This window comes from Mastigoproctus giganteus, chromosome 13, assembly GCF_048544385.1.
Source record: "Mastigoproctus giganteus isolate SK-2022 chromosome 13, ASM4854438v1, whole genome shotgun sequence".
Lineage (NCBI taxonomy): Eukaryota > Metazoa > Arthropoda > Arachnida > Uropygi > Thelyphonidae > Mastigoproctus > Mastigoproctus giganteus.
Window position 1 is genome coordinate 108,414,140 of NC_143587.1, and position 27,259 is coordinate 108,441,398.

Genomic DNA, 27,259 nt, shown 5'->3' on the forward strand with positions numbered 1-27,259 from the left:
TGGAAGCTCATAACATTGTTTACAATATTCCTTGTGGTGGGTGCAATTCTGCTTATATTGGCTTGACCCAAAATTTACTTTCCATAAGGATACAGCAGCATACGTCATCGGTTAGGGCAGGTAGGACAGGTGTCTCTGAGCTTGTGTTTCATGTGATCACTGATGGGCATGTGTTCCTTTTTAATGAATTAAAAGTCCTTAATACACAGAAGGAATATTTTAAATTATTAATTGCTGAAATATTAGAAATTAGATTAAATGCCAACTCTATTAATATACACAGACATTATAATATTTCAGACTTGTGGACTCTAACACGCATGTATGAACAGTAATTCATACATTGGTCTATATAAATAATCCTGTGTCGGGTTTTGATAATTTTATATTAAACATTTATGATATCCCCCCCATATGGATAGCAGTGATATCATTTGTGAATGGCTTTTGTACTTCTTGTGACACTGTAACAATCCAAATAAGTTGGTCACTTAAAAGAAGTTGTGAACGGTTTTAAAGTTTAAATTGTTTGTGAATTGATGAATATTTATTTGTTTCGTGGTTTTAAGATTTTTTTGTGACAATTGTTTTTCAGTTCTCATGGTAGCATGCAATATTGGTTGGGTTTTTTGGAGGTTGGTGGCCGCCTACTTTCCGTGGCTGTTCTCGATGCGCTTGGTGTGATATGAGAATTGAATGCATCATGACTTTAATTAGTAGTTATTTTAATTTGATTTATTTAAGACAATATGTAGGGGTGGGGTCATATAATAATACATTCATCTGCAATTGAGTGTTGAGAGAATTACAGTCCTACTAAAAATGTATGAGGTTTCCTCTTATAATTTAAGATTATAATAATACGACTTATTGGGCATCAATGCTCTTTTGATTGTAATTAGTAAATTATAAGATGCATAAATTTTTAACTAATAACTTATACTGCCCTTAAAGTGAAATTTGAAACATTTTGCAACTTGGCTTCATTTTTTTCTTTCTTTCTCTCTCTCTCTCTCTCTCTCTCTTCAGAATCAGTTCTTCATTACTCTAAACGAAGGTAACAAAAATGTCTTTAATGAAATTGGAGAAGCCCTCTTCAGACGCATAATTGCTGCACACAGGTATATATATATATATATATATATATAATATGTAGGTTTTTAAGATTATATAGTTATATCAATTGAGGCATTCTTTCTTTTAACTCACTAAAACAATGCAAATAATACACTAGTCAAAGAAAATGCAAAATAAAAGGTTTTTTTATTTTTTTTATTTTTTTTTTTTAAGAAAATGTGCTCAAATTTCTCTTCTTTTACTGACTAGGTAATTGATATTAGTTAATAATTAAATTATTTACTGAAATTACAAAATTTCTTATAAATATAATAAATTTGTTAAATGTTTATCTTGATATTAACCAGTGTAATTTAGTTCTGTTAGTTTTGGGTATTCTGGCCTCATGGGTAGCACAGTTAGTAGAATCGTCATCCTCCCCACGCCCAGTAGAAAAGACCTGAGTTGGAGTCCCATTGATGATGTGAGGAATTTTTATGGGCTTGATCACAACATTGCTGAGTTAGGCAGTATCAGGCAAGCATAGCATGGTTTTTCTAACTGAAAAATATTTGGGTTTTTTGTCCAGCAAACAGAAAATCAACCACAGAACTAACAATTTACAGACAGTATATATGGAGCAATATAGCCTTAGTCACTGATACCCCTAAAACTCTACTGCAACTACTTTGGAGATTTGGTCCATCTACAATAATTTAATGGCTTAGAAATATGTCAAAATATTGCATTCTAACTTAAAATGCTGTATAAATGCCGACTCTATTAATATACACTAGTCAAAGTTAACAGATACTTAACAGATCCTTCTCTGAAGAATCTGTTAAGTGTTAAGAATCCTCTATTCCAGATTTATCATTAAAAATATATATACAGTCTAACCTCTATGTAATAAAATTGATCATGTGCTTGAAAAAATTCGGTATAAAGAAATATGACCTTTTCAACAATGAAAAATACTGTAATTCAGAATTACAGAAAAAAATAGAAAATAAATCGGTAATAAGCGAGAGTGAATAAAAATTTTCTAACATTTTAAAACAATTAATTTATTAATAAATACATATTAAGAAATGACTGCGTACATGATTAAGGGAAAGTCTTATCTGACCAATTTGATTGGATACTACAATGTGGTCACAAAGGAACTGCAATCAGATATGGTATCAGAACTGGAACTGATATCAAAAAAATAAATTTGATATCATATACTTGGATTTCAGGAGAGCTTTTGATACTGCAGTACAAATTACAAATTGGAGCGGTATGGCATTAAGGGCAAGTTGCAATGGATAGAGGGATGGTTGAATGGGAGACAGCAGAGAGTGGTAATAAATGGACACTGCTCTTCGTGGACTAATGTTATTAGCAGAGTCCCCCAGAGTTCAGTGCTGGACCCAGTGTTGTTTTGTGTATTTATCAATAATATCGATGAAGGTATATCAGGCTTAATGTCCAAGTTTGCAAATGATACAAAGGTTGGCAGCGTTGTTATCGACAGTAAAGACAGTATGCTACTGCAACAGGATGTAGAAAAGTTAGGCAGATGGGCTAAGAAGTGGCAACTGAAGTTTAATATTGACAAATGCAAAGTACTCCATATGGATAGCAGTAATCCAAGAGAAATGTACCAACTGTGTGGTACTACACTCAGGGAGGTGGAGAATGAAAAAGACCTGGGGATAATTGTGCAGTCAGATATGAAGTTCTCTGAGCAGTGCAGATGTGTGCCAGAGCAGGTCATGGAGTTTTGTCAATGATAAATCGGAATTTTGCTAGCAAAAAAAAGGAGGTGATTATCCTCTTGTATAAGGCAATGGTCAAGCCACACCTTGAGTGCTATATACAGGTCTGGAAGCCTTATTTTAGGAAAGATGTAGAGTTTCTAGAATGAGTACAGAGAATGGCAACAAGATTGCCGAGAGGGAAAAGGGGTATGCTTATGAAGAAAGGTTTATGTTCTGCTAGTTGCAGCATCTGGAGACTAGGCACATGCAAGGTGATCTGATTGAGGTGTATAAGGCCTTAAATGGTTTGAGCAGGCTCAGTTGTGACGAGATACTTCCACTTGCTCAGAGCAAGAACCTGAGGGGGCATAGATTCAAATTGAGGAAAGACAGTTGTAGAAGAGATGTGCGGAAGTTTGCCTTTACCCAGCAGGTAGTTGATTGGCCAGTTGCAGACTTGCATCTGTTGTTGTGGAAGTTGATAGCTTAAAATAAATTTAAGGCTGAACTAGAAAAACATTTGGAATGACTGGGTGGGTGAAATGGGAACTCTTTTTTTTTTTTTTTGCTAATGCTGTATAAGCTTGCTTTAACTAATGCTAATGTAAAGTACACTTTTAAGAATTATTTCATAAAATACTTTTTGTTTTTTGTTGTATTCTGCAATTTAGAAATTTTTGCATTTTTTAAACACTCAAATGTATTTTCTGTCATATTTTTGTCACACTGAAGGCCTGAACACAAAGTTTCAAATGTTGCCAACATTTCATGTTTGGAAGGTTTAATACTGCCCTCATTTTCATCCAACTCATAGTTGATATTGTCACTAGTTTTTTTTTTTTTTTTTTTTTTATGAAAACCCCAAACACAAGAGGTATTAGAACCTATAGTACTTAGTACCGTGCTTGGGTTGGAGGTTGAGAAGACGAAAGAAGATATTTGTTGACATTATACTTGAACTTCTGTAGATTGTAATTTTCAGGAAATACATATGAAGGAAGGTTGTTCCAGAAAATGGCAGTTGAATGAATAAATGAGGAAGATGAAAAGTTCATTCTGTGAGTTTGAAGTTGAACAGTAAATGGATGTTGGCTGGTGGTGGCACGTGTTCAGACTGTTTTGAGAGAGAGAGAGAGAGAGAGCAGGAATTATAGAAGCCAATTCATAAGAATAGTGCCCATGGAAGTACCTGTAGAAAAGGCATTCAGAAGAAACAGTATGTCTATGAGACAGTAGAGAGACTGTTACAGATGAGTCATTAATTAACCTAACTGCGCTCTTCTAAATGGAATCTAGAAGCCTGAGAGAGGTTTTGGGGCCACCGCCCCAGATGTGGGAACAATATCCCATGGTAGGATGGATTTGCAATATGTACAGAGTGAACAGCTGTTTGGAAGAAAAGTAACGCCGAGAGAAAAAGAGAAAACCAAGTTTTTTAGATGCAGAGGAAGCAATATTTGTAATGTGCTGTGCCAAGAGAGATTAGAAGCCAGGGTAATCCCAAAAAAGAGATAATATCATGTTTCCAAGAAATCGGAGTGTCACCAAAGATAAGCATAGGAGCAGAAGAAGGATTGAAATCAACTAAGTTGTCTTTGCCCCACTGAGAATTACCTGGAGATCGGCATTTAAGGAATTGGTAATGGATATTCGAGAAGTTGAAGCTGATTGAGCAAGGCAAAGTTTTAAAATGGAAAGTGGAATGCAATGTGCCATCATCGACAAAACTATGGATAGGATTTCCAGTCAGTGGAAGAAGGTTATTAATATACAAGAGGAAAAGAGTGGGAGAAAGAACTGGACTGTGGGGGACACCACACAGTCCAGCATTAGTGGAGAAGTTAGAAGACAATGTGCCATCTACCATCACCCTCAGTAAGTGATCAGAGAGAGAGAGAGAGAGAGAGAGAGAGAGAGAGAGAGAGAGAGAACTGAATAACCAGTTACAAAAAAACAGTTGCCAAACCATAAGATGGAAGCTTGTTTAGAAGACCTTTATGCTGAACACGATCGAAAGCCTTTGAGATGTCATGGGTAACATAAGCCAGAATATCACCAGTGGATCGGTACTGATCGGTACTGGCGATTGTTGATCAGATGGAAGGTTTCTAGGTAGTTTAAAAGTTGGCAGTTAATTGATTTCTCCATTATTTTAGAAAGAGTAGAAGTAATTGCAATGGGACAATAATTGAATGGGAGGGATTTAATACCCTTTTTAGGAATTGGCTGGATATGAGCAAATGTCCAAGCAGAAGGAAAAACCCCATTGGAATAAGAAAGTGAAAAAAAGGCGGCAAAGAGCAGGAGTTAGTTCAGGAACACAGGTTCTGAGAACAAGTGGAGAAATACCATCAGGACCTGGTGCTTCCTTAGCATCAAGATTCGTCAAAATTCTTCTGACATCCTTTTTGACAGAAGGCCACAGGAGTCATTGAATGGATATGTGTTGGGAATAGTGGGAGGTGTTTTACCAACATCATTAATACCTGAGTTGGAAGAAAAATGGGATGCTAGCAGGTCAGCTTTATCCTTGGCTGAAGTAACAACAGAACCACCTGGTTTTGACAGAGGTGGGAGCAGAGATGGGCAAAAGTTGTGGCCAATAGCTTTGGCAAGAGACCAGAATGCTTGGCTACATTAGGACCAGAAACAAGTTTTCTACTCTTAGCCTGTTCAAAATCTAGTTTTGACTGATTAATAAGTGCTTTACAATTGACAATTGGTGTGAGTTTTGGTGTATGCAGAAAATGAAACTGAAGAATTGGAAACAAGCCAATTACGATATGCAATGTTATTCTCTTGAACAGCCTTAGCACATTTATTGGAAAACTGAGGTTTAGATAAAAGGACTAGATTTTAAAGTGGAGTGTGGAATAAAGGATTCCATTCCTACAAAAAGAATTTCACTGACACGATCTGAGCAAACGTTGACATCAGAAGTTTTGAAACAGTAATCCAACCAAAGAAAAGAAATCTCACGGGTCATCCCATTTTGCATTCTTGTAATGCCAAACAATACAAGGTTGGGAATAGCCATGAGATGAAGGCTCCATTGGAGAAGAGACAATCACCAAATTGTGATCTGAGGTGCCTAAAGGACCACTCACTTTGACCGTGTACTTAGAAGGGTTGTTTGTGAGAAAAAGAGCAGGCATGTTGGATGTATAGTTAGGTTTGCCCAGTATTCTTGTAGGTAAATTAACATTCTGAGCAAGAACATTAGTAATTGCAAAAACCTCAGCATTTCGACCAGCTGGGGCAGTGTAACTAGAAAATGGAAGCCAGCTGAAGTTGTGAACATTAAAATCACTAAGGAAAATTATCTCACTGTAAGGAAAGTTGGACTGTGAAAGTCAAATTGCAAAGAGAGGACGTCAGAGCTCCAAGTGATTAGTGGGGTTGGGAGAACGGTAGAGACAACAGATGAATTTGACGCAATGAGATAGAGAGATTTTGAGCCAGAGAAGATTCCAAATTAACAAGTCTCTGACAGGAAATATCAGAACGGACATATGCACAAGTATCACCTTTGAGGCAAAAGGTATCATACAGCGAATAATTTGGGCAACTGAGATGAGCAGTAATTGAATCAACCGATAACTGAGATTCTGTCAGAAAAAGTACATGGAGTCTGGCAGACTGCAAGTGAAAATGGACATTGTTGAGATTAGAATTGACACCACATATGTTTGTGAAATGAACTGGGAAATGTTTGGTTGGTTTATATCTTTTCGCAGATAAGCTTACTCTATTAGTTTGACAATTCATGGTGTATTCAATAGTAAGAAAAAGTGGGGGAGCATGCTGTATGTAGTAATGAAATTTTTGAATGTGGCATACACATGGTAAGAATATACTCAGATCAGTAACACAACGTTGCCTCATCAATTCCACCCCCGTACACACTACTCGGATTCCCTCCAATCACTATCTGGCAGAATAGAGGTAGCAAGATTATACACTAGCTGATCCGGAAGCCTCTTAAAGAGTTACCAATAGGTTTGGTCTGGTGTACTAACTAGCTGCCAGCCTGCGAACACAATTTTAGAGCTGTACCCTCGAAATGTAAGGAAGATTGGATCTCTCCATGATAAATAAGATCTTTATTGTACAGTTCACTGGTACACGCAGGTACCACGACCATACAATACCCTTCACGGCACCATGCCAGGGGTAAACAAACGGCAGAGATAATAAAGGAAGTGTCAAGATTAAAGATGTTCATCATAACCTCAAAAGTCATTAGTCGTACTGTATGATGTGGAAGAGATGGGGAAGGGTTGCCCGGAACTTAGCTCTGGAGACTAAATATGGGTTCCACCACTTCAAGCCTCCAACAGTTCTTAGAATACTCTCCAAAATGTTGGAATCACTCTGATATTCAGCTACTGTGATATCATTGTCGACTCCTAAAAATTTATCAAGAACAGTTTTTCCACTGACCAGACCTCTCGCTTGAAGTTCTTCCCAAGATTGCTCAACATCTTGTAGTAGTTCGTCTCTCTAATTGCTGTTAATTGGCATTTTAACAAAACCTGCTTTTGCGAAACAATTCTTAAGCATTGTTTCCGTCACACCTTGACTCCACACTTTCGCTAACTCCGATATTCATAACTGCAAATCTATAACAGAATCTTCAGGTTGGTTGATTTATATTCTCAGTATAATTTTTTCCAGTATGCACCTTCCGTATTGCATTTTCAAATCCTTGGTAATGCCTTGGTGTGTTGGCTACAATTTAGATGAGGTATTTGAAGTGAAGAAAACACTTTCTTTGTAAGTTTCAAAATTACCAATTGAAGGTGGCCAAGGCAGTTATCAACAACCAATGCAATTTTTCTGTTTTATTTTGTCATCTTTCTATTGAAATTTAAAATCTACTGTTCAGAAATTTCACTTGCTGTCAACGCTTTTTTGTTGTAGTTGCAGTCCAACTCTAATGACTTTACTCCTTTAAAACATCAGGGTTGTTTACTTTTGCCTGTTACCAAATGCTTCAGGTTCTCATTGCCAGCCATATTTGCACCAACCAAGACTGTAATTTTCTCCTTACTATTTTTACCACCAAAACATTTATCACCTTTAAAAGTCAGTGTCTTGTTCGGCAAACATTTAAAAAATAAATCCGTTTCATCAATGTTGAATATATCTTTGAGCTCTGAGTCCTCCATAATTTTTTAAAAACTGTTTCTTCTCAATGTGTACAGTCTTCTTCGATTACAGAAATAACTTTTTCAAATAAGCCATGGTGCTTTTTAAATTTGTCCAGGCAACTAGAACTGACTTAGAATGTTTTATGCCCCAGAAAAGATGAGTCTCTGTAGCATTTTCTTTTATTAAAGGCCCTGATGTCAGCATACTTAAGTCTCGAATCAACTACACTCATTTAAAAACTGCTTCGTCTACATCTTCATATAGACATAATTTTGCACACTTCCGACTGGGTCCGTGTTCTCAAACAGTTTTAGAATAGTAACATGGTTTTTCAGAATGACCGGGCGCATAGATTCTGGGACCGCAAGTGGCTGGAAAGTCTGTGGATTGGATCCTCTGGCAACAATAGCATGAACAGAGACAGGGGAGTTAGGCTTCATCCCCTTTTTGAGGCGGTGGTTTTTGCCAGAGATAAACGTTTTAGTTTTCCACGTCCCCAGACCACTTCCAGTTCTAGTACAAGTGAAAGGAATACCGAGTATGCGCCTGGTCATCCACGTGTGCCGTGAACCTGGTACTTAAGGATGTGTCGCTTAAATATTCATTATTGCTGAGGAAGGAAGTAGACACCTCCGAAAGCTTTAATAGTGTTTTTATCAATTTTAAATTTATATTTTAATGCATTTTAACTTATTTACTTATTTTATTTTATTTTATTTTTGTTGTAAATTAGTTTTTTGTAAATAATCATAATTTTTGCAAATATTTTACAGTCTTTTGTATCATTTTATTTTATTTTATTATTAAATCAGTTATAAACGGTTGGTGTATATGTTTAAATTTATGGTTTTTCAGAATGGTTGGCACACTACTGGCAGGGATACCAAATTTTAAAGCAATTTTATTTTGTTTTTTTTTAAATCTCTGATCGACACTATTAAGCACTTCCGCTTTTTCCACTACATTCAAGGATATTCCCTTACACTTTGTAAGGTTACTTGCACAGCAGCTAAAATAAAACTGATTTAGGGACCACTTACCTACCAGAGACAAGTAAAATTTAGTGAAAGTGTGGATGACTTATTTCTGCAAAACAACAGATGAATTTCTGGGATAAAGGAAAATCACTCTCTTAATTCTCTAATAGGGTGCTAACAGTAAAAAACAGGTTGACAAGAGCCAGTGTCCATGTTGGGAATATGCCTTAATCTTTGTCAATTGCTGTAGACACATGGAATGCAGTTGACTAGCGTGACTTCTCAGGTCTGGAGGCCTCGTTTTAGGAAGGATATAGAGCTGCTGGAACAGCTACAGAGAAGGGCAAAGAGTTTTATTAAAGGGAACAAAGGGTTGCTCTTATAAAGAAAGGCTTCGGCCTTGCAAATTTCAGCTTCTGGAGACTAAGCACCTGTGAGGTGATCTGATTGAGATGTTTAAGGCTTTGAATGCTTGAGCAAACCCAATACTGATGGGATTCTTATATTTCTCAGACTATGCATATAAGGAGGCATATAATTCAAATTGAGGAAGGATAGTTGCAGAATAGATGAGAAGTTTGCCTTCAGCCAATGAGTGATTGATTGCTGGAACAAGTTTACAGCTGTTGTGGAAGTGGATAGGTTGAACAAATTCAAGAAAGAACTAAAACTATTATAGAGAATGGATGGTAAAATGGGAATTTTTTTTTTTTTTTCGACTGATGCTATTTTCTTGCATCATTTGCCACTACTAATACTAATAATTATGTTCAACAATACTTCTGATATTCTATAAGATATGCATATAGATTTTACTTAATGCACTAAGGAGTAAAAATCATCTGCAAATTTCCACATTCAATTTATTTTCCTTTTTTATATATTGGTAAAATTAATGCCTTAATCCAATCCTCTGGAACTTGACCTCTGAATAATGAAGTAGCCACTGGGACACTATCTTCCCTTCCCTTTTCAGGTCTAATTTCATCGACACTGCCGTGACCCCCTATAACAATAAAAAAAAAAACTTCCCCCATTGTAACTTCAACTAGATGGTACAAGCCTGTTATACTAAAAAAAGGCCACGTATGATTCTGTCAACTCACTGATGATGTTAATGAGATCAGCATTACATTCTGGGATGATCCCTCTGGACTGGAGAAGTACACATGTCTCCCTAGTCCACATAGGAAGTGCAACAGATATGAGTTTTCTTTGCTGTGAAAACAGTTTTACACTGACAAGGCACTGCAGAAGAATTTTTATAAGTTTGTTGATGGGTAACTATATAAAGCTTGACTTCAGTGGTAAGTAAGTTCATGGAGTCTGTAGTTAAGAGTATGAAACAGCACCATCTCGATGGGGATAGTATCCTTAATGTACCACAGCTTGGATTCATGAGGAGGAAATCTTCCTTGACCAATCTAGTTAACTATTATGTTGATGTTATAAAACTTTAATCCTGACATAAACAAATATGCATCATTAAGTAAATTGTCATTGTATTGTTTAGCAACTGATCGTTGACAGCTTTACACAATATATTTTTTATGTCAGTTAAAATTTGACTGAATAGAGATTAGCCATGTCTAATTAAAAATGATCTAAATGTTTTCTAATGATTACTTACCAATCTGATTACAATATTTGTCTTCCCTCTTCACTTTGCTTCTCTCCTATCCTCTTTTATTCATAAATAAAAGAGCTTAAATAAAAGAACAGTCATAAATGGGCATTCCTCAGAATGCCCATTTATGGACTGTTCTTATCTTTTGCAAGTGGAATCCCTTGGGTTTCAGTTCTGGAACCCTTCCTGTTTGTAATATTTCTTAATGACACTGACAAGCGACTGCAGAGGATTTTTTCGGTTTTCTGATGATTTAAACATAGAAGAGTAATTAATGACAAAAACCACAGACCATGTTGCTCGTAAAATGACTTAGTAGTAGTAGTAGTAGTTGCAGCAGCATTTGATGCAAGAAAGCAAGTGTATGAGCTTATGCAGCATCAGCCAAAAAAAAATCACACCATTCCCTCCAAATGCCTGTCCAGTTCCTCCTTAAATTTATTCACCCTATCAACTTCCACAACGACAGATGGAAGTTTGTTCCAGCAATTAACCACCCGCTGGCTAAAGGCAAATTTCCGCACATCTAATCTACATCTGTCTTTTCTTAATTTGAATTTATGCCCCCTTAGGTTCGTAATCTGAACAAGTGGAAGGATCCCATCAGAATTCAGCGTGCTCAACCCATTCAAGGCCTTATATACCCCAGTCAGATTACCGCGCAGGTGCCTAGTCTCCAGCCACTGCAATTTGCAGAGCTTAAGCCTCTCTTGGTAAGAGGATCCCTTCATTCCCCTCACCAATCTTGTTGCCCTTCTCTGTACACGCTCAAGTAAATCTACATCCTTCCTAAAATGAGGCCTCCAGACCTGTACGCAGTACTCAAGGCGTGGCCTGACCATTGCCTTATACAGAGGGATAATCACCTCCTTTTCCCTGCTAGCAAAATTCCTATATATCATTGACAAAACCCCATGACCTGCCCTGGCAGCCAGTCTGCATTGCTCAGAAAACCTCATATCTGACTGCACAATTACTCCCAGGTCTTTTTCATTTTCTACCACCTTAAGTGTAGTACCACACAGTTGGTACGTTTTTCTGTGGTTACTTCTACCCATATGCAGTACTTTGCATTTGTCAAAGTTAAACTTCAGTTGCCACTTCTTAGTCCATCTGCCCAAATTATCTAGATCCTGTTGCAGTAGCACACTGCCATTATTGTCATTAACAACCCTGCCAACCTTTGTATCATCTGCAAACTTCGACATTAAGCCTGATATACCTTCATCAATATCATTGATAAATATACAAAACAACAGTGGACCTTTAGATTGTAGATGTAATCTGAAAAACTAAAATTTAATGTTTCTAAATGTAAGTATTTGCACATGGGTAATAGAAATGCAAGTGTCCCTTATGACTTAGGGAAAAGAAATGATAAAGTGGTTCGAGATGAAAAGGACTTGGGCATTTTATAGTACAGTCAAATATGAATTTTACCATGAAGTGTAAACAGGCTGTCAGAAAAGCACATGTCATGTCTGTGATTTATAGGATCTTTGCAAGTAAGGAGGAGGATGTCATTGCCCCTCTGTGTGAGATAATGCTGAGACTTCATTTAGAATATTTTGTTCAGGTATGGAGGGAACACCTGAAGAAAGACAGGGCTTCAAGTGAGATCTAAGAAGAGAAACCAATCAGATTAGTGAGAGATGCTGCTCAGTGTCCATATAAAGAACAACTTTAGAAGGTGATGTAATGAAGTTTACATTCAGGCAACATGTTTTATTTCACTGAAATAAATTACTTGCCATGGTGGTCTGGGAAAAAGGTTAGGTAAATATGAATGATTGGCTTTTATTTATTCATTTATTTTTTGCAGATACAGAAAGTCTACATCTGTGAAACAGTAATAAAAAAAACAATTTTCACTTTCTGGTTTCTTCGGCTTTTTTGTTGGTATAATCTGGTAGTAAACTTAAGTTTATTGCATTTGCGATAATACCAATACCCTGGAATTCTGTGGAATTTTAGGTTATTATGGTGAAATGCCCCCCCCCCCTTTTATGAAATCTCAAATCATGTATCTAAGCCACAAAGAAATTATCAGAATCTTATTTTCATATATCTAGTCCTATATCTAATCTTGAACTTTTTACTTTTTAGTGTCTGACTTGCGTGTGTAGTGTTAGTTGCATTTTGTGTGTGTCATCTTCTTTATTATTGATTGATGCTTACCTTTTTTACTGTTTTAAAATTGACAATCCAAAAATATGTCAGTGAACAGAAGGAGAGTGAATTTGAATGTAAAAGATAAGTTACAACTTATAAAAACATATGATAAATTCAAGGAAAGCAGCAGTAAAATTAACACTGCCTCAGTCATTTCTATCAAAATTAATAAAGTAACATCACACATTAAACACTAATCTGATTAAGCAAAACCAGAAAATGGAAGCACAAAGGGAAATTCCAAACAGTAGATGCTCTGTTCATTTAGTTCAAACAGGCCAGTTCATTTGATGCACCAAGTGGTCGTAGCATTCTTTAAAAAGCTTTGTTGAAAAACTATGTGAAGAGTTTAGGGCAGTAGATGGATTGTTGACAAAGCGGAAGGAGAGGCATGGTACTGTTTACAAAAAAAAATCATGGAGAAAAACAGGATTTTAATGATTTTGCAGCTGACAACTAGTTAATTTCTTGGCAAGCTGTGTAATCACTTGTAATCCTGAAGACATTTTTAACACAGATAAAATAGGATTGTACTACAGGGCTATCCCTGTAGTTACAACCCTGCAGGGAAGGAGCAGCAGTGCGTAGCACACGCTTCTTGATTAGACCGGGGTTCGAGCCCGTCACCACCAAATATGGAGAATGCGGAAAGGTCATGGAATGACCACCGTATATCCCGGAGCAATATGGCCTTAGTTGCTAATGCTCCTAAAAACCAAAAAAAAAAACAAACAAACAACCCTGCATGATTTTTAAAAATTCTTCTGCATATGCAGGAAAGAAGATCAAAGGCGGGATTACAGTTCTTTTAACATGCAACATGACAGGAACAATCAAGATGAAGCCATTGTTTACAGGAAAGAGTAAATTTCCTATGTATTTTAAAGATGTAAACAGCTACTTGTTGAATATACCAATGCTTGGATGACAGGACCTTTATTTGAAGATTATCTTAATAAATGAGATTCACAATTGGGTACAACAAAATTGCGCTGGTTTTTTCCCCAGCTCATCCAAAGCTGACTTTTAAAAACATTGAATTAGTTTTTCTACTTTCAAATACCACATCACTGATTCTGTCAACCAGGGAATAATAAGAAAAACCTTATGTTGATTGGATATGAATCATCCCATCTATAAATAGTTTGGGAACATCATCCAATATCACAAAGCAGATAACCGTTTTAGATGCACTTCATATGACAATGAATGGAATGAAGTTTTGGAAACCTGCATTAGCAATTGTTCCAAAGAATCTGGATTATTATTCATGACAATCAACCAAGTCATGATACGGATCATGTTGAAAAGCCTGAAGACATGAGTGAATGGGAGTTTAATGTTGGGTAGACATTGATGGTGATCTACAAGTTACTGCAGCTTTAGCAGATGAAGAAATTGCCCACTGTTTTGCAAATTCCAGTTGCAAAACAGCAAACTCATGATGCCATCCTGAGAAGAGGTGAAACTAGAGCATGAAACTAGTGCAAGTGATGATGAATATAGAATATTATACAATTTTTAAAAATTTATGGATAGACTTTGTAATGATAATTCAAAGCCATCTAAAATAAGTGACTATTTTAAATTATAATTATATTACAAAGTGTTATGTATTTTTAGTATTACTGTATTTAAGCTATGTACATAAGCATAAATTTATTTTTATTTTGCTAACCTGTGGATATCCTTCTGATTTACATGTATCATTTAATTTCAATTTTTAAGGCAATGAAGTGTAAATTTGTACTTTTTATCCTTATTTTTCTAGCCTGTAGGTAATATTCTTCTTTTTTAGAATTCTAGGATAATATTCTTCCTTATTAGAAATGCTATGTAAGAATCGAAATTCAATCTACAAATATGATAACATTAATTTGTGCTTACTTTTTATTATGTATATGTACAGCTAAATTAAATTTGTTGTTTGGATTCAGTAGCTATCTTGTGCAGTGCAGCAGAGATAGAGCATGATGAAGGCATACATGTCCTATCTACATATTAATTTTATCTAGAAAATTTATCCAAAACTCTTGAGCTATTTAGGATATTTGTGAGCAAAAGTTGTCTACTTCTGTCTTAAAATCTTTACTTAATTTAGCTTCCTTTCCCTTGCCTGTTTAATAAATTTATTCTTGCAAATTCCTAGGCAACTTTAAGTAGTTTGAATTTTATTAGTTTCAATAATAGAACATTACTTTAGTAATACAGACAAGGAAAAGAAGAGATTTAAATGCTTAAAAATGGAATTGTGGTTAAAATTACAGATCAATTTTATTTAAAAATGATTAATTTTTTGATTCCTACATCCTAGAATTTCCTACAAACACACAATCTCAGATGTCACTTGACTTTATTTAGGGTACCATAGTGCCTGTGGCTGCTGTGTTGGATGACCTTGCTTCATAGTATTTGGGATAATTGAAATTTCTAACTATCATTGTGATCTGGCTGATTGAAAGAATTATTGGTAACGGCTCTGGTTGTCATCATTAAATTGTTGAAATATTGTCTGGATAGCCATTTTTATTTTCAATGATGATTGTTATGTTGCCTCCTTATTGAAACTTTCCTCTTATATTCTCAGTGTCCTGGAGACTTAGGAAACATAGTATCTTACATCTCGTCCCTACTTTGATCGGTTGGGTGATAAGCTCCAACTTGTGGATACCAACAAGTTTATGTGGATGAATTTTACAGACAGCTCCATAAAGGTCTAAGGGAACACAAAGTACAGCATAAAGGAATCAAAGTCTGAACACAGTCATGCTTTGGAATATGGGCTGGAATGGGATTTTGATACTGCAACTTCCATACTGCAGATTCATCTTATGATAGAAGAATCTTCAAAGAAGTCTTTTTTATAAGACATTGTAGAATTGCAAAAGGAGTGCATACAAGACCAGAATACCTTAGACATTTAAACAAAAGATTATTTCCAAGCAAAGAGGACATAACAATGACAGTAGAACTCCAGGTGCAGCTATTCCAACCTTAGAAATCTGTAACTGTGTTCTACCTGAAACATACCTCCAAGAAGAAAGCCATCACTACAATTTAAGAAAAATCTCAGCCAGAATACAAGAATAGTGTGATTTATGTAACCTTATTTCTTACTTTGTAATAATTCAGCTGCTATCCAATTATATTAAAAGAACCAGCAAAAGTGGTAAGCAAACCTTTAGCCATCATTATGAGAGCCATCCCTTGGATTCAGGGAAGGCTTATTGAAAATGTGAATATGTCCCCCCCCCCCCCATTCACAAAGGGGATCAAAGGGCCAAGTGAGTAATTACATACCTTCAAGCTTGACTTCTGCCCCAAGTAAAACAGTGGAAATTTTTTTTTTTTTTTTTTTTTTTTTTGTTAGTTGTTGGCACATCGGCTTCTGTGGCCATATTTCACCCCCCCCCCCCTAAGATTTTTGCATTTTCTACTCTGATCCAAGCCCGAGGCGGGATTCGAACCCACAACCTTTGGGTTGCCAGGCAGGCATTTTGCCCACCTGGCTAGCCTGGTCGGCCATGTGGAATCAGTGGTTGAGGAGGTAATGCAGGATCATCTTGACAGGAATACAGTTATGTGGCAATCGCAACATGATATTGTAAAGGGGAGGTCTTGTTTGACCAGCAAATTTGAGGCAGTAACAAAGGAACTAGATGCAAAAAATAATTTTAATGTCATATACTTGGATCTCCTTAAAGATTTTTGTACTCTTCACCTGAAAAGCTGCTGTACATGGAGCAACCTGGCATTAGGTAGTTGCAGCAACAGGTAGTTGCTGATGTGGATTAAAGGATGGTTGAGTTGCAGAAGACAGAGTGATTATTAATGGGCACCACTCTTCTAAGACTAATTTTATTAGCAGTGTCCCTCAGCATTCAGTGTTGAAGCCCTTTATTGTTTTCATTATTTATTAGTGATATTGACAAAAGCTATCAGGTTTAATGCTTATGGTACAAAGGATATTAGGTTAATGAGAGGAATCGGGATATTTTCTGCAACAAGACCTAAAGAAATTAGGCAGATGGGCTGAGAAGTGGCACCTGAGGTTTGACATTGATAAATGTGAGGCTGCATGTGGGTAGCTAGTAATCTCAGATTAAGGTACTAGTTGGATGGTACCACACTCAAGGTTATGGAGAATAAAATAGATCTCTGGGTGTAGGGGCTGCTAGGACAGCTCGTGAGATTTGTCAGTGATAAATAAATTTAACCAATAGGGACAATGAGGTTAATTATCCCTTTATATAGGGCAGCGGTCAGGCTGCACCTTGAGTGCTTCACACAAGTCTGGAAGGATGTAGAACTGTTGGAGTAGCTGTGGAGAAGAGCAACAAGACATCAACACTCTTACAGAAAGACTTGTTCTGTAAATCGCAAGTGTGTCTGGAAACTGAGCACTTGCAAGGAGATCTGACTGAAGTGATGATCAAAGTAACTAAAAACTGAACGAAAAATTAGGAAAACAAAAAAAACAAACAAACAAGAAAACCAAAAGGGGGGGGGATTTGTATTAAGTGTATGAAGTGGGGCACATAATAATAATAACATTTAGATTTTGACTAATCTATTTTTTATATATATTTAAAATTAATTGTGATCGACCAAAATTAAAGCCACGATCAACCTTTTGGCCACCCCTGATCTATAAAATTGCGTGTGGGGGAATGTAACTCTTTTTACATCAGTTCTACCCAGAGTTATCTTTCTATGCAATTTCGGCAACACCAGGCATCTGTGAGGGCAAAAAGGATAGGTGCATCTAAACTTTCCTGTCACGCCCTCCAGGAGAACCATGTTTTTCTTTTTAACAAGGCGAGTATAATTAATATACAAAATGAATACATAAAACTCTTAATAGCCGAAACGCTAGAAATTAAATTCAAATTTGATAAACATACATAGACTATTCACCGTTTTGGACTCTTAGACCTTTATGTGCATGTGTAAATAACTCTATTTGCATTGGTTAACAAAAATAATCTCCTCATATGTTCCTTATTTTAATTGAATTCAATTTTTTAAGAGAGAATGGATTTTGTTAAGTGTGTTACTTTACTCTTGTGAGCATGGATTGCAGCCGATTGCAGTCAGATAATCTGGTCACTTATAAAGAAGTTTAGTCAAAAAGATTTTAATGTAGAATTTGACAATTGTCTTCGGTTTCCAGTCTGTTTAGTTTTGGGTGGGTTGGTGTGCATAAGCTGCTCTTTGCTCTTCCTTCTTTGCGGTGAGTGGATAATGGGATCTGAATACAAGATTAGTTTTTTTAGAAAATCATGTTAAATTAATAGTATTTTAATGGTTTATATTATATTGCATTTTTAACTTGGGCCTTTTACATAATGTATTAACCGGATCAATTTGGATGTGAGCGTTGGGTTGAAGAATTTTCCTACAAAAAGATATTATTTATATGTATAGTACACAGTCAGCTCCTTTATCTTCACTATTCACAAAAGTTTCAGAAAGTCTGGATTTGATTATATATTGTATGCTACATAATTTTTACATCCATGATGAAAAAATTCTTCATACTTCATAAAAATGTTTATATTTTTCAGACAAAATGAGGTATTTAGAGTTTATGTTGTGATGCCCCTTTTGCCAGCATTTGAGGGAGAAATTGGAACAGGCTCTGGTACTGCTATCCAAGCTATCACACATTGGAATTATTCTTCTATATGCAGAGGAAATGATTCTTTATATCAACGTTTATTAAAATATGGTGAGAAATTTTATACTTTTTTTGCTTGATTATTCATCTTAAAATTAAATTAAAATTTAATAACTGCTATATTTATTTCTTACATTAAGTTGTCAGCTGGTTAATCAAATCAGCATTTACCATATATATGTACCCCCTCCTTTTTTTTTTTTTTTTTTTGAAAGACTGCTGTTTCCTTGCTTTATCTTATAAAATAAATCAAGAAATGTCACTTACGTTTCTAACGACATAATGGAGATCTCTTATAATGGAGGATTTTAACTTTCTGGATATAGATTAGAACTTGTTGTTTGGTCACTCACAGATTAGAAATACTTTTGTGGATTTATTGGATGACATGTTTTCTACCGCTGATTCATCTACTGTTTTCTACCGCTGATTCACGATAGAGTAATATTCTTGATCTGATTATCAGAAGTGATTATTCATGCATTAAGAATTTTCTTAATGACAGTAATGGCAGTGTGCTACTGCAACAGGATCTAGATAATTTGGGCAGATGGGCTAAGAAGTGGCAACTGAAGTTTAACCTTGACAAATGAAATCATCAGTGTAATGATTCGGAATTTACTTAAAGGTGTAGCTACCATCAAGGGTAAGGCACGGGGGGGGTTGCGTTCATAAAGGTGACAGTGGTCGCAGACAGCAGTTTTTAAATTGTATACAGTGGGACCAACTGTGATATTAACTCAGAAATTCTAAATGGGAATCATTCAAGGAATTAAACACAGAAGCTGTTAGGCTTTTCATACCAACTAAGAAATACTTTTCAAGATATAAGTCCTAAATGGATGTCAGATAAATTGATGAAACTTGTGGAAGAGAAGCAAAATGCATGGGATGCATATAAATTATTGGTCAATGCACAAGCCTATGGTAGATATGAACTAGTCTGTAATTGATTCACAAAGGAGAACAGTCAAATGAAGGCAGATTACAAGGAATCTGTGGTGAAGAATGGAAAGAAAAACAGCAAATATTTCTTTGCTTGTGTAAACAGTAGAAGGAAAAGGATTAATCATATTGGCCTGCTCAGTATTGATGGTTTAATTGTTGATCCTGCTCAGTATTGATGGTTTGATTGTTGATCCTGCTCAGGTTGTAGATGAACTGAATGAGTATTTTGCATCTACATTCTCCTGTGAGGAATTCTTTACAAAAAACAAGTAACAGGGAGTAACTGAGAGGAAAGTTAAACATAAGAATGGCACCTGGGGTGGATGGGATCTCTACAGTTATATTAAGGGAGACAGTGATGGGGATTAAGAAAACCCATTAGGCATAATTATGAGAGCATTCTTGGATTCAGGGATCAGGCATCTCCAGTCCCAACGGACTGGAGTGTGCAAATGCATCCCAAATTCACAAAGGGGACAAAGGGTAACATGAGTAATTACAGACCTGTTAGTTTAACTTCTATTTCAGGGGAAATAATGGAGTCACTGGTAAAAGAATTAAAGTAAGAACAAGGCTGCAGTTACACTTCAGACACAGCATGGGTTTGTTAAGGGGAAATCATATTTCACCACTTTGATTGGATATTACAATGTGATCACAAAGGAACCGGATACAAAAAATAATTGGATTTCATGAAAGCTTTTGATACTGTTGCATATAAAAGACTAATCTATAAATGGGAGCAGTCTGGCATTAAGGGCAAGCTATTATTGGTTATTATATAGTTATTGTTTGTGACTATTGTCAGGGAGATGGGGAATATACTATGCAAGAAGGATAGGTGGAGCAGGACCATGGTGTCTGCCAGGGGGCAAAGGTTGATGACTGGTTAAGGATGCATTGCAGGATCATCTAGACAAGACTGCAGCAATAATTCAGACACAGCATGGGTTTGTTAAGGGAAAGTCTTCTCTGACAAATTTGATTGGTTATTATGATGTGGTCACAAAGGAACTGGATGCAAAAAATAATTTTGATATCATATATTTGGATTTCAGGAAAGCTTTTGACACTGTTGCGCATGGAAGACTACTGTACAAATTGGAGCAGAATGGTATTAAGGGTAAGTTGCTACAATGGATAAAAAGATGGTTAAGTGGGAGAAGACAGAGGGTGGTAATCAATGGGTGCTGCTCTTCGTGGACTAATGTTATTAGTGGAGTCCCACAGGGTTCGGTGTTGGGTCCACTGTTGTTTTGTGTATTTATCAATGATATTGATGAAGGTATATCAGGCTTAATGTCGAAGTTTGCAGATGACACAAAGGTTGGCAGGGTTGTTAATGACAGTAATGGCAGTGTGCTACTGCAACAGGATCTAGATAATTTGGGCAGATGGGCTAAGAAGTGGCAACTGAAGTTTAACCTTGACAAATGCAAAGTACTGCATATGGGTAGAAGTAACCCCAGAGAAACGTACCAACTGTGTGGTACTACACTTAAGGTGGTAGAAAATGAAAAAGACCTGGGAGTAATTGTGCAGTCAGATATGAAGTTTTCTGAGCAATGCAGACAGGCTGCTAGGGCAGGTCATGGGGTTTTGTCAATGATATATAGGAATTTTGCTAGCAGGGAAAAGGAGGTGATTGTCCCTCTGTATAAGGCAATGGTCAGGCCACGCCTTGAGTACTGCGTATAGGTCTGGAGGCCTCATTTTAGGAAGGATGTAGATTTGCTTGAGCGTGTACAGAGAAGAGCAACACGATTGGTGAGGGGAATGAAGGGATCCTCTTACCAAGAGAGGCTTAAGTTCTGTAAATTGCAGTGGCTGGACACTAGGCACCTGCGCGGTGATCTGATTGAGGTCTATAAGGCCTTGAATGGGTTGAGCACGCTGAATTCTGATGGGATCCTTCCACTTGTTCAGATTACGAACCTACGGGGACATAAGTTCAAATTAAGAAAGGACAGATGTAGAATAGATGTGCGGAAATTTGCCTTTAGCCAGCGGGTGGTTAATTGCTGGAACAAACTTCCATCTGTCGTTGTGGAAGTTGATAGGTTAAATAAATTTAAGGAGGAACTGGACAGGCATTTGGAGGGAATGGTGTGATTTTTTTTTTTTTTTTTTTGGCTGATGTTGCATAAGCTCCTACACTTGCTTTCTTGCATCATGTGCCACTACTACTACTACTACTACTACATTGAAGAGCAGATATCATCTTTTAAGGACACGAAAGGTGATATTGTTGTACGCATTGGAACTAATGACCTTAAGAGTAAGAGATCTGCAGTTTACTCAGCAAGCACATCAGTGTTGAAAAAAAGTCGGGAGTTAAAGTTGAATGTGAAAGTTAAACATAAGGAAGGCAATTGGGGTGAACAGGATCTATCCAGTTATATTAAAGGAGGCAGCAAAGAAAGTAAGCAAACCCTTAGCCATAATTATAAGAGCTTCCTTGGACTCAGAGGAGGTCCCCATGGACTGGAGGTTTGCAAATGTATTACCAATTCACAAAGGGGGTTTCAAAAGGTGACATAACTAACCATAGACCAGTTAGTTTAACTTGTGTTCCAGTGAAAATAATGGAGTCACTGGTTAAAGAAGCATTGCAGGATCATCTAGAGAAGACTGCAGTAATAGTTAAGACACAGCAGGGGTTTGTTAAAGAGGGGGGGGGTCTTGGCTGACCAATTTGATTGGATACTATGATGTGGTCAAAAAGGAACTGAATGTCAAAAATATTTTGATATCATATACAGTGGTACCTTGGATTACGAGTAACTTGGTCTGCGAGTGTTTTGCAAGACGAGCAAAAATTTTTAATAAATTTTAACTTGATAAACGAGCGAGGTCTTGCAATACGAGTACAGTCAGTCCTCGTATAACACGTGTTTGCATTACACGAATTCGATCATACACGATTTATAAATAGGGGAACGATATCTTATATAACACGAACCGAATTCGCTTATGCACGACTCGCCTTTGTGTTTACAAGAAATGGCAGTCGAACGCAGAATCACCCCAAATGAACGCAACACGATGGGAATGAAGAGAAGATTCCGAAAATGTATTTATGTGTTTTATATCAGTGAAGGGGAAACACATTTCACCATAATAACGTAAAAACCAACACAATTCCAGTTATCGGTATACAGTAATCTCGAATGCAATTAGACCGAGTTTACTACCAGTTTATAACAGATTCCACTAGCAGAAACGCAACTGGAAATTGTTTTTATTGTTTTATTGTAGTAACCCCTTGAAAGTGCTTTAGGAAAATGTGAGGTGTTAATAGTGTATCTCTGCCTTTATGGTGTCGTTTATTCAGTTGCTACACGGGCGCAGCTTTGTTTATGTGTATCAAGGGTGCCTCCTCATTTTGTAATTGTGCTTTATTTCCTAAAAATTGCCTACCGAGCGTCACGTGATCACGTGCTGCTCGGGATTGTGGTTAATCGTCTCGCATGTTCGGTCTCAGTCGGCATACCTCATTCGTATACAGTCAACATTGTAGTGAACATTCGTGCTAGCGTTATGACCACGTGTATGTGCGTAAAGCAATTTTTTTTTTTGTGTTCAAATTTAGTGACTGTTATTTATTAACTGTACACTACGAAAATGGCCCCAATGAAGAAGAGGGTTGAAAAGGAAGGCGGTAAGAAGGAGATGATTACGATACAAATTAAGAAGGAAATCATCGAGAAGCACGAACAAGGTATGAAAGTGGCCGCCATCGCAAGATTTTATAAGAAGTCTACGTCAACAATTTGCACAATATTAAAGAAGAAAGAAGAACTAAGGGGACTAGACGTAGCAAAAGGAGTCACGAGAATATCAAAGCAACGGCCACGTATTCTGGAAGATGTTGAAAAGTTGCTTTTGGTGTGGATAAATGAGAAGCAACTAGCAGGTGGTACTGTGACTGAGAACTTGATCTGTGAGAAGGGAAAGGCCTTGTACGCCGACCTCGTCAGTAAACAGCCAGGTACGTCTACAGAAAACGAAGAAGGCTTCAAGACGAGCAGGGGATGGTTTGATAACTTTAAGAGGAGAAGTGGCATCCATAGTGTTGTGAGGCACGGAGAGGCTGCGAGTTCGGACGCTAAGGCAGCTGAGGCATTCGTTGCCGAGTTCCAGAAGCTCATGGTTTCCGAGTGTTACCTGCCGCAGCAAGTGTTTAATTGCGATGAAACGGGGCTTTTTTGGAAAAAGATGCCAAAGAGGACCTACATTACAGCAGAAGAGAATGTAATGCTCGGTCACAAGCCCATGAAAGACCGTCTCACCCTCTTGCTGTGCGCTAATGCAAGCGGTGATTTCAAAGTCAAGCCCCTGCTCGTGTATCATTATGAGAATCCACGAGCCTTCAAGAAATGCAAGGTGCAGAAGAGCCAGTTAAATGTTATGTGGAGGTCCAACAGCAAGGCTTGGGTCACTCGTATCTTGTTCGTTGAGTGGATCAATGAGGTCTTCGGTCCTGCAGTGAAGAAATACCTTTTAGAAAAAAAACTGCCACTCAAAGTCTTGCTGGTTATGGATAATGCTCCTGCTCATCCTCCAGACCTTGAGAACGACTTACTGGAAGAATTCGAATTCATTAAGATACAGTTCCTTCCTCCCAACACCACTCCATTACACCAGCCCATGGATCAGCAGGTCATTTCGAACTTTAAAAAGCTTTACATCAAGGCACTATTTCAGTGATGCTTCGAGGTGACCGAAGGAACTAACCTTACCCTCCGAGAGTTTTGGAAAAATCATTTCCACATCGTAAACTGCCTCAAAATCATCGATAAAGCCTGGGATGGGGTCACCAAGAGAACCCTCAATTCTGCTTGGAAAAAACTGTGGTCTGATTGCGTTGAGGGGTTTGCTCATGAACAGGAGCTGCCAGTTGTCGATGAAATTGTGTACTTGGGGACGACCATGGGACTGGAGGTGAATAAGGACGACATTCAAGAGCTGGTGGAGGAATATGACCAGGAGTTTACCACCGACGAACTGATGGATCTGCATCGCGAGCAACAGCAAGGGGTGATGGAGGAGATCTCGTCTGAGGAGGAGGAGAAAAAAATGGAGACATCCCTCTCTTCAAATGAGATTAGGGAGGTGTGTAAAATGTGGGAAACAGTGCAAAATTTTGTAGAAAAGCACCACCCGAATAAGGCTGTGGCAGTGCAAGCGATGAATCTGTTTAACGACAATGCAATGTCATATTTCCGCGAAATCCTCAAAAGGAGGCAAAAGCAAGTGTCATTGGAGAGGTTCTTTGTTAAAGTCGCACAAAAAGAAAAAGTCAACAGATAGTAGTGATTCCGTTAGTGACAGTGAAAGTCGTTCTACCCAATAATTAATAAATTCGATTGCTTTTAAAAATATAAAAAGGTATGTATGTATTTTGTATTAATCATTTTTACAGTATGTGAATATTTTTGAGTTTTGGAACAAATCAACTGAGTTTCCATTATTTCTTATGGGGAAATTCGCTTTGTTATACGAGTGCTTTGGATTACGAGCACGTTTCCGGAACGAATTATGCTCGCATACCAAGGTGCCACTGTACTTGGATTTCAGGAAAGCTTTTGATACTGTTGCAAATGGAAGACTGCTGTACAAATTGGAGAGGTATGCCATTAAGGGTAAGTTGCTACAATGCATAAAGGGATGGTTGAGTGGGAGACAACAGAGAGTGGTAATCAATGGACACTGCTCTTCGTGAACAAATGTTATTAGTAGAGTTCCCCAGGGTTCGGTGCTGGGCCTATTGTTGTTTTGTGTATTCATCAGTGATATTGATGAAGGTATATCAGGGTTAATGTCCAAGTTTGCAGATGATACAAAGATTGCCACGACTGTTAATGACATTAAAGACAGTATGCTACTCAACTGTATCTAGGTAAGTTGAGCAAATGGGCTGAGAAGTGGCAGAAGTTTAACATTGACAAATACAAAGTGCTGCTTATGGATAGCAGTAACCCAAGAGAAACGAACAAACTGTGTGTTACTACACTCATAGAAGTGGAAAGTGAAAAAGACCTGGATGTAATTGTGCAGTCAAATATGAAGTTTGCTGAGCAGTGCAGAAGGGCTGTCAGGGCAGTTCATGGAGTCAATGATATATAGGAATTTTGCTAACAGGGACAGGGAGGTGACTATCCCGTTGTACACGCCATTGATCAGGCCACACCTAGAGTACTGTGTACAGGTCTGGAGGCCTCATTTTAGGAGGGATGTAGAGGTGCTAAAATGAGTACAAAGAAGGGCAACAAGATTGGTGAGGGGAACAAAGGGGTACTCTTACCAAGAAAGGCTAAAGTTCTGCAAATTGCAGCGCCTGGAGAGTATGCAACCACAAGGACGGAATCTTCTTCTTGCTCCGATTAAGAACCCTGAGGGGGGGGGTATAGATTCAAATTGAGGAAAGACGTTGTAGAATAGATGTTTGGAAATTTGCCTTTAGCCAGCGGGTGGTTGATTGATGGAACAGACTTCCATCTTTTGTGGTGGAAATTGATAGCATAAATAAATTTAAGGCTGAGCTTGAACAGACATTTGTAACGAATGGAGTGGTGAAATGGAAGGGGTGTTTTTTGGGCTGATGCTGCGTAATGCCTTTACTAATGCTAATGCTAAAGTTGCTGCTATGGATAAAGGGATGGTTGATTGGGAGAAGACAGAGTGTTAAATCAGTAAACATTGCTCTTCGTGCATGAATGTTATTAGTGAAGTCCCCAGGGTACAGTGTTGTGGCACATTGTTGTTTTCTATGTTTATCAGTGATATTGATGAAGGCATATTAGGCTTAATGTCCAAGTTTGTAGATGATACAAAGGTTGTCAGAGTGATTAATAAGAGTATGCTATTGTAACAGGATCTAGAAAGGTTAGGGAGGTGGGCTGAGAAATGGCAATTGATGTTTAACATTGATAAATGCAAAGTACTGCATATAGGTAGCAGTAACCCCCAGAGAAATGTACCAACTGTGCGCTAGTACACTTGGGATAGTGGAAAATGAAAAAGACCTGGGGGTAGTTGTGCAGTCAGTTATGAATTTCTCTGAGCAATACAGATAGGCTGCCAGGACAGCTAATGGGGTTTTGTAAATGATATACATTAATTTTGCTAGTAGGGATAAGAGGGTGATTATCCTGTTGTATGAGGCAATGGTCAGGCCATATCTTGAGTACGGCATACGGGTCTGGTTGCCTCATTTTAGGAAGGATGTGGAACTGCTGGAACAACTACAGAGAAGGGCAATGAGATTGGTGAAGGAATCAAGGGTTGCTCATTCCAAGAAAGGCTTCAGTTCTGTAAATTTCAGCATCTGGGGGGGCTAGACATCTGCAAGGTGGCTGATATATTTTTTTTTTTTTTTTTTTTTGATAACACCCCAAACAAGAGTTATTAGAACCTTGCACGGGTTGGAGGTTGAGAAGATGAAAGAAGATATTTGTTGACATTGGACTTGAACTTCTGTAATTTCCTGTAATTTTCAGGAAATACGTATGAAGGAAGGTTGTTCCAGAAAACTGCAGTTGAATGCATAAACAAGGAAGATGAAAAGCTGGTTCTGTGAGTTTGTAAACGGACAGTAAATGGATGTTGGCTGGAGGCGGCACATGTTCGGACTGTTTTGAAAGTGAGAGTGGGAATTGTAGAAGCCAATTCAGAAGTGCCCATGGAAGTACCTGTAGAAAAGGCATACAGCAGAAATAGTAAATCTATGAGACAGAGAGTGGACAGACACTGTTAGAGAGAAGTCATTAATTAACCTAACTTTCCCCTTCTGAATGGAATCTAGAAGCCTGAGAGGTTTTGTGGGCACCGCCCCAGATGTGGGAACAATATTCCATGATACGGTGGTTTTGCAATTTGTACAGAGTGAACAGCTGTT

General features: G+C 37.5%; 1 protein-coding gene across 6 annotated transcripts in view; it reads left to right on the forward strand.

Annotated features, from left to right (window-relative positions):
• The window catches only part of LOC150076347 (phospholipase D1-like), a 496,427-nt gene that overhangs the window by 374,882 nt on the left and 94,286 nt on the right, over positions 1-27,259 (forward strand). For all 6 annotated transcript variants that reach the window (XM_090387709.1, XM_090387710.1, XM_090387707.1 and 3 more), the window contains 2 exons: positions 1,030-1,121; positions 18,299-18,462. In XM_090387709.1, coding sequence (XP_090243835.1) covers positions 1,030-1,121; positions 18,299-18,462 — 256 coding nt within the window. The remainder of the gene's footprint in view (positions 1-1,029; positions 1,122-18,298; positions 18,463-27,259) is intronic.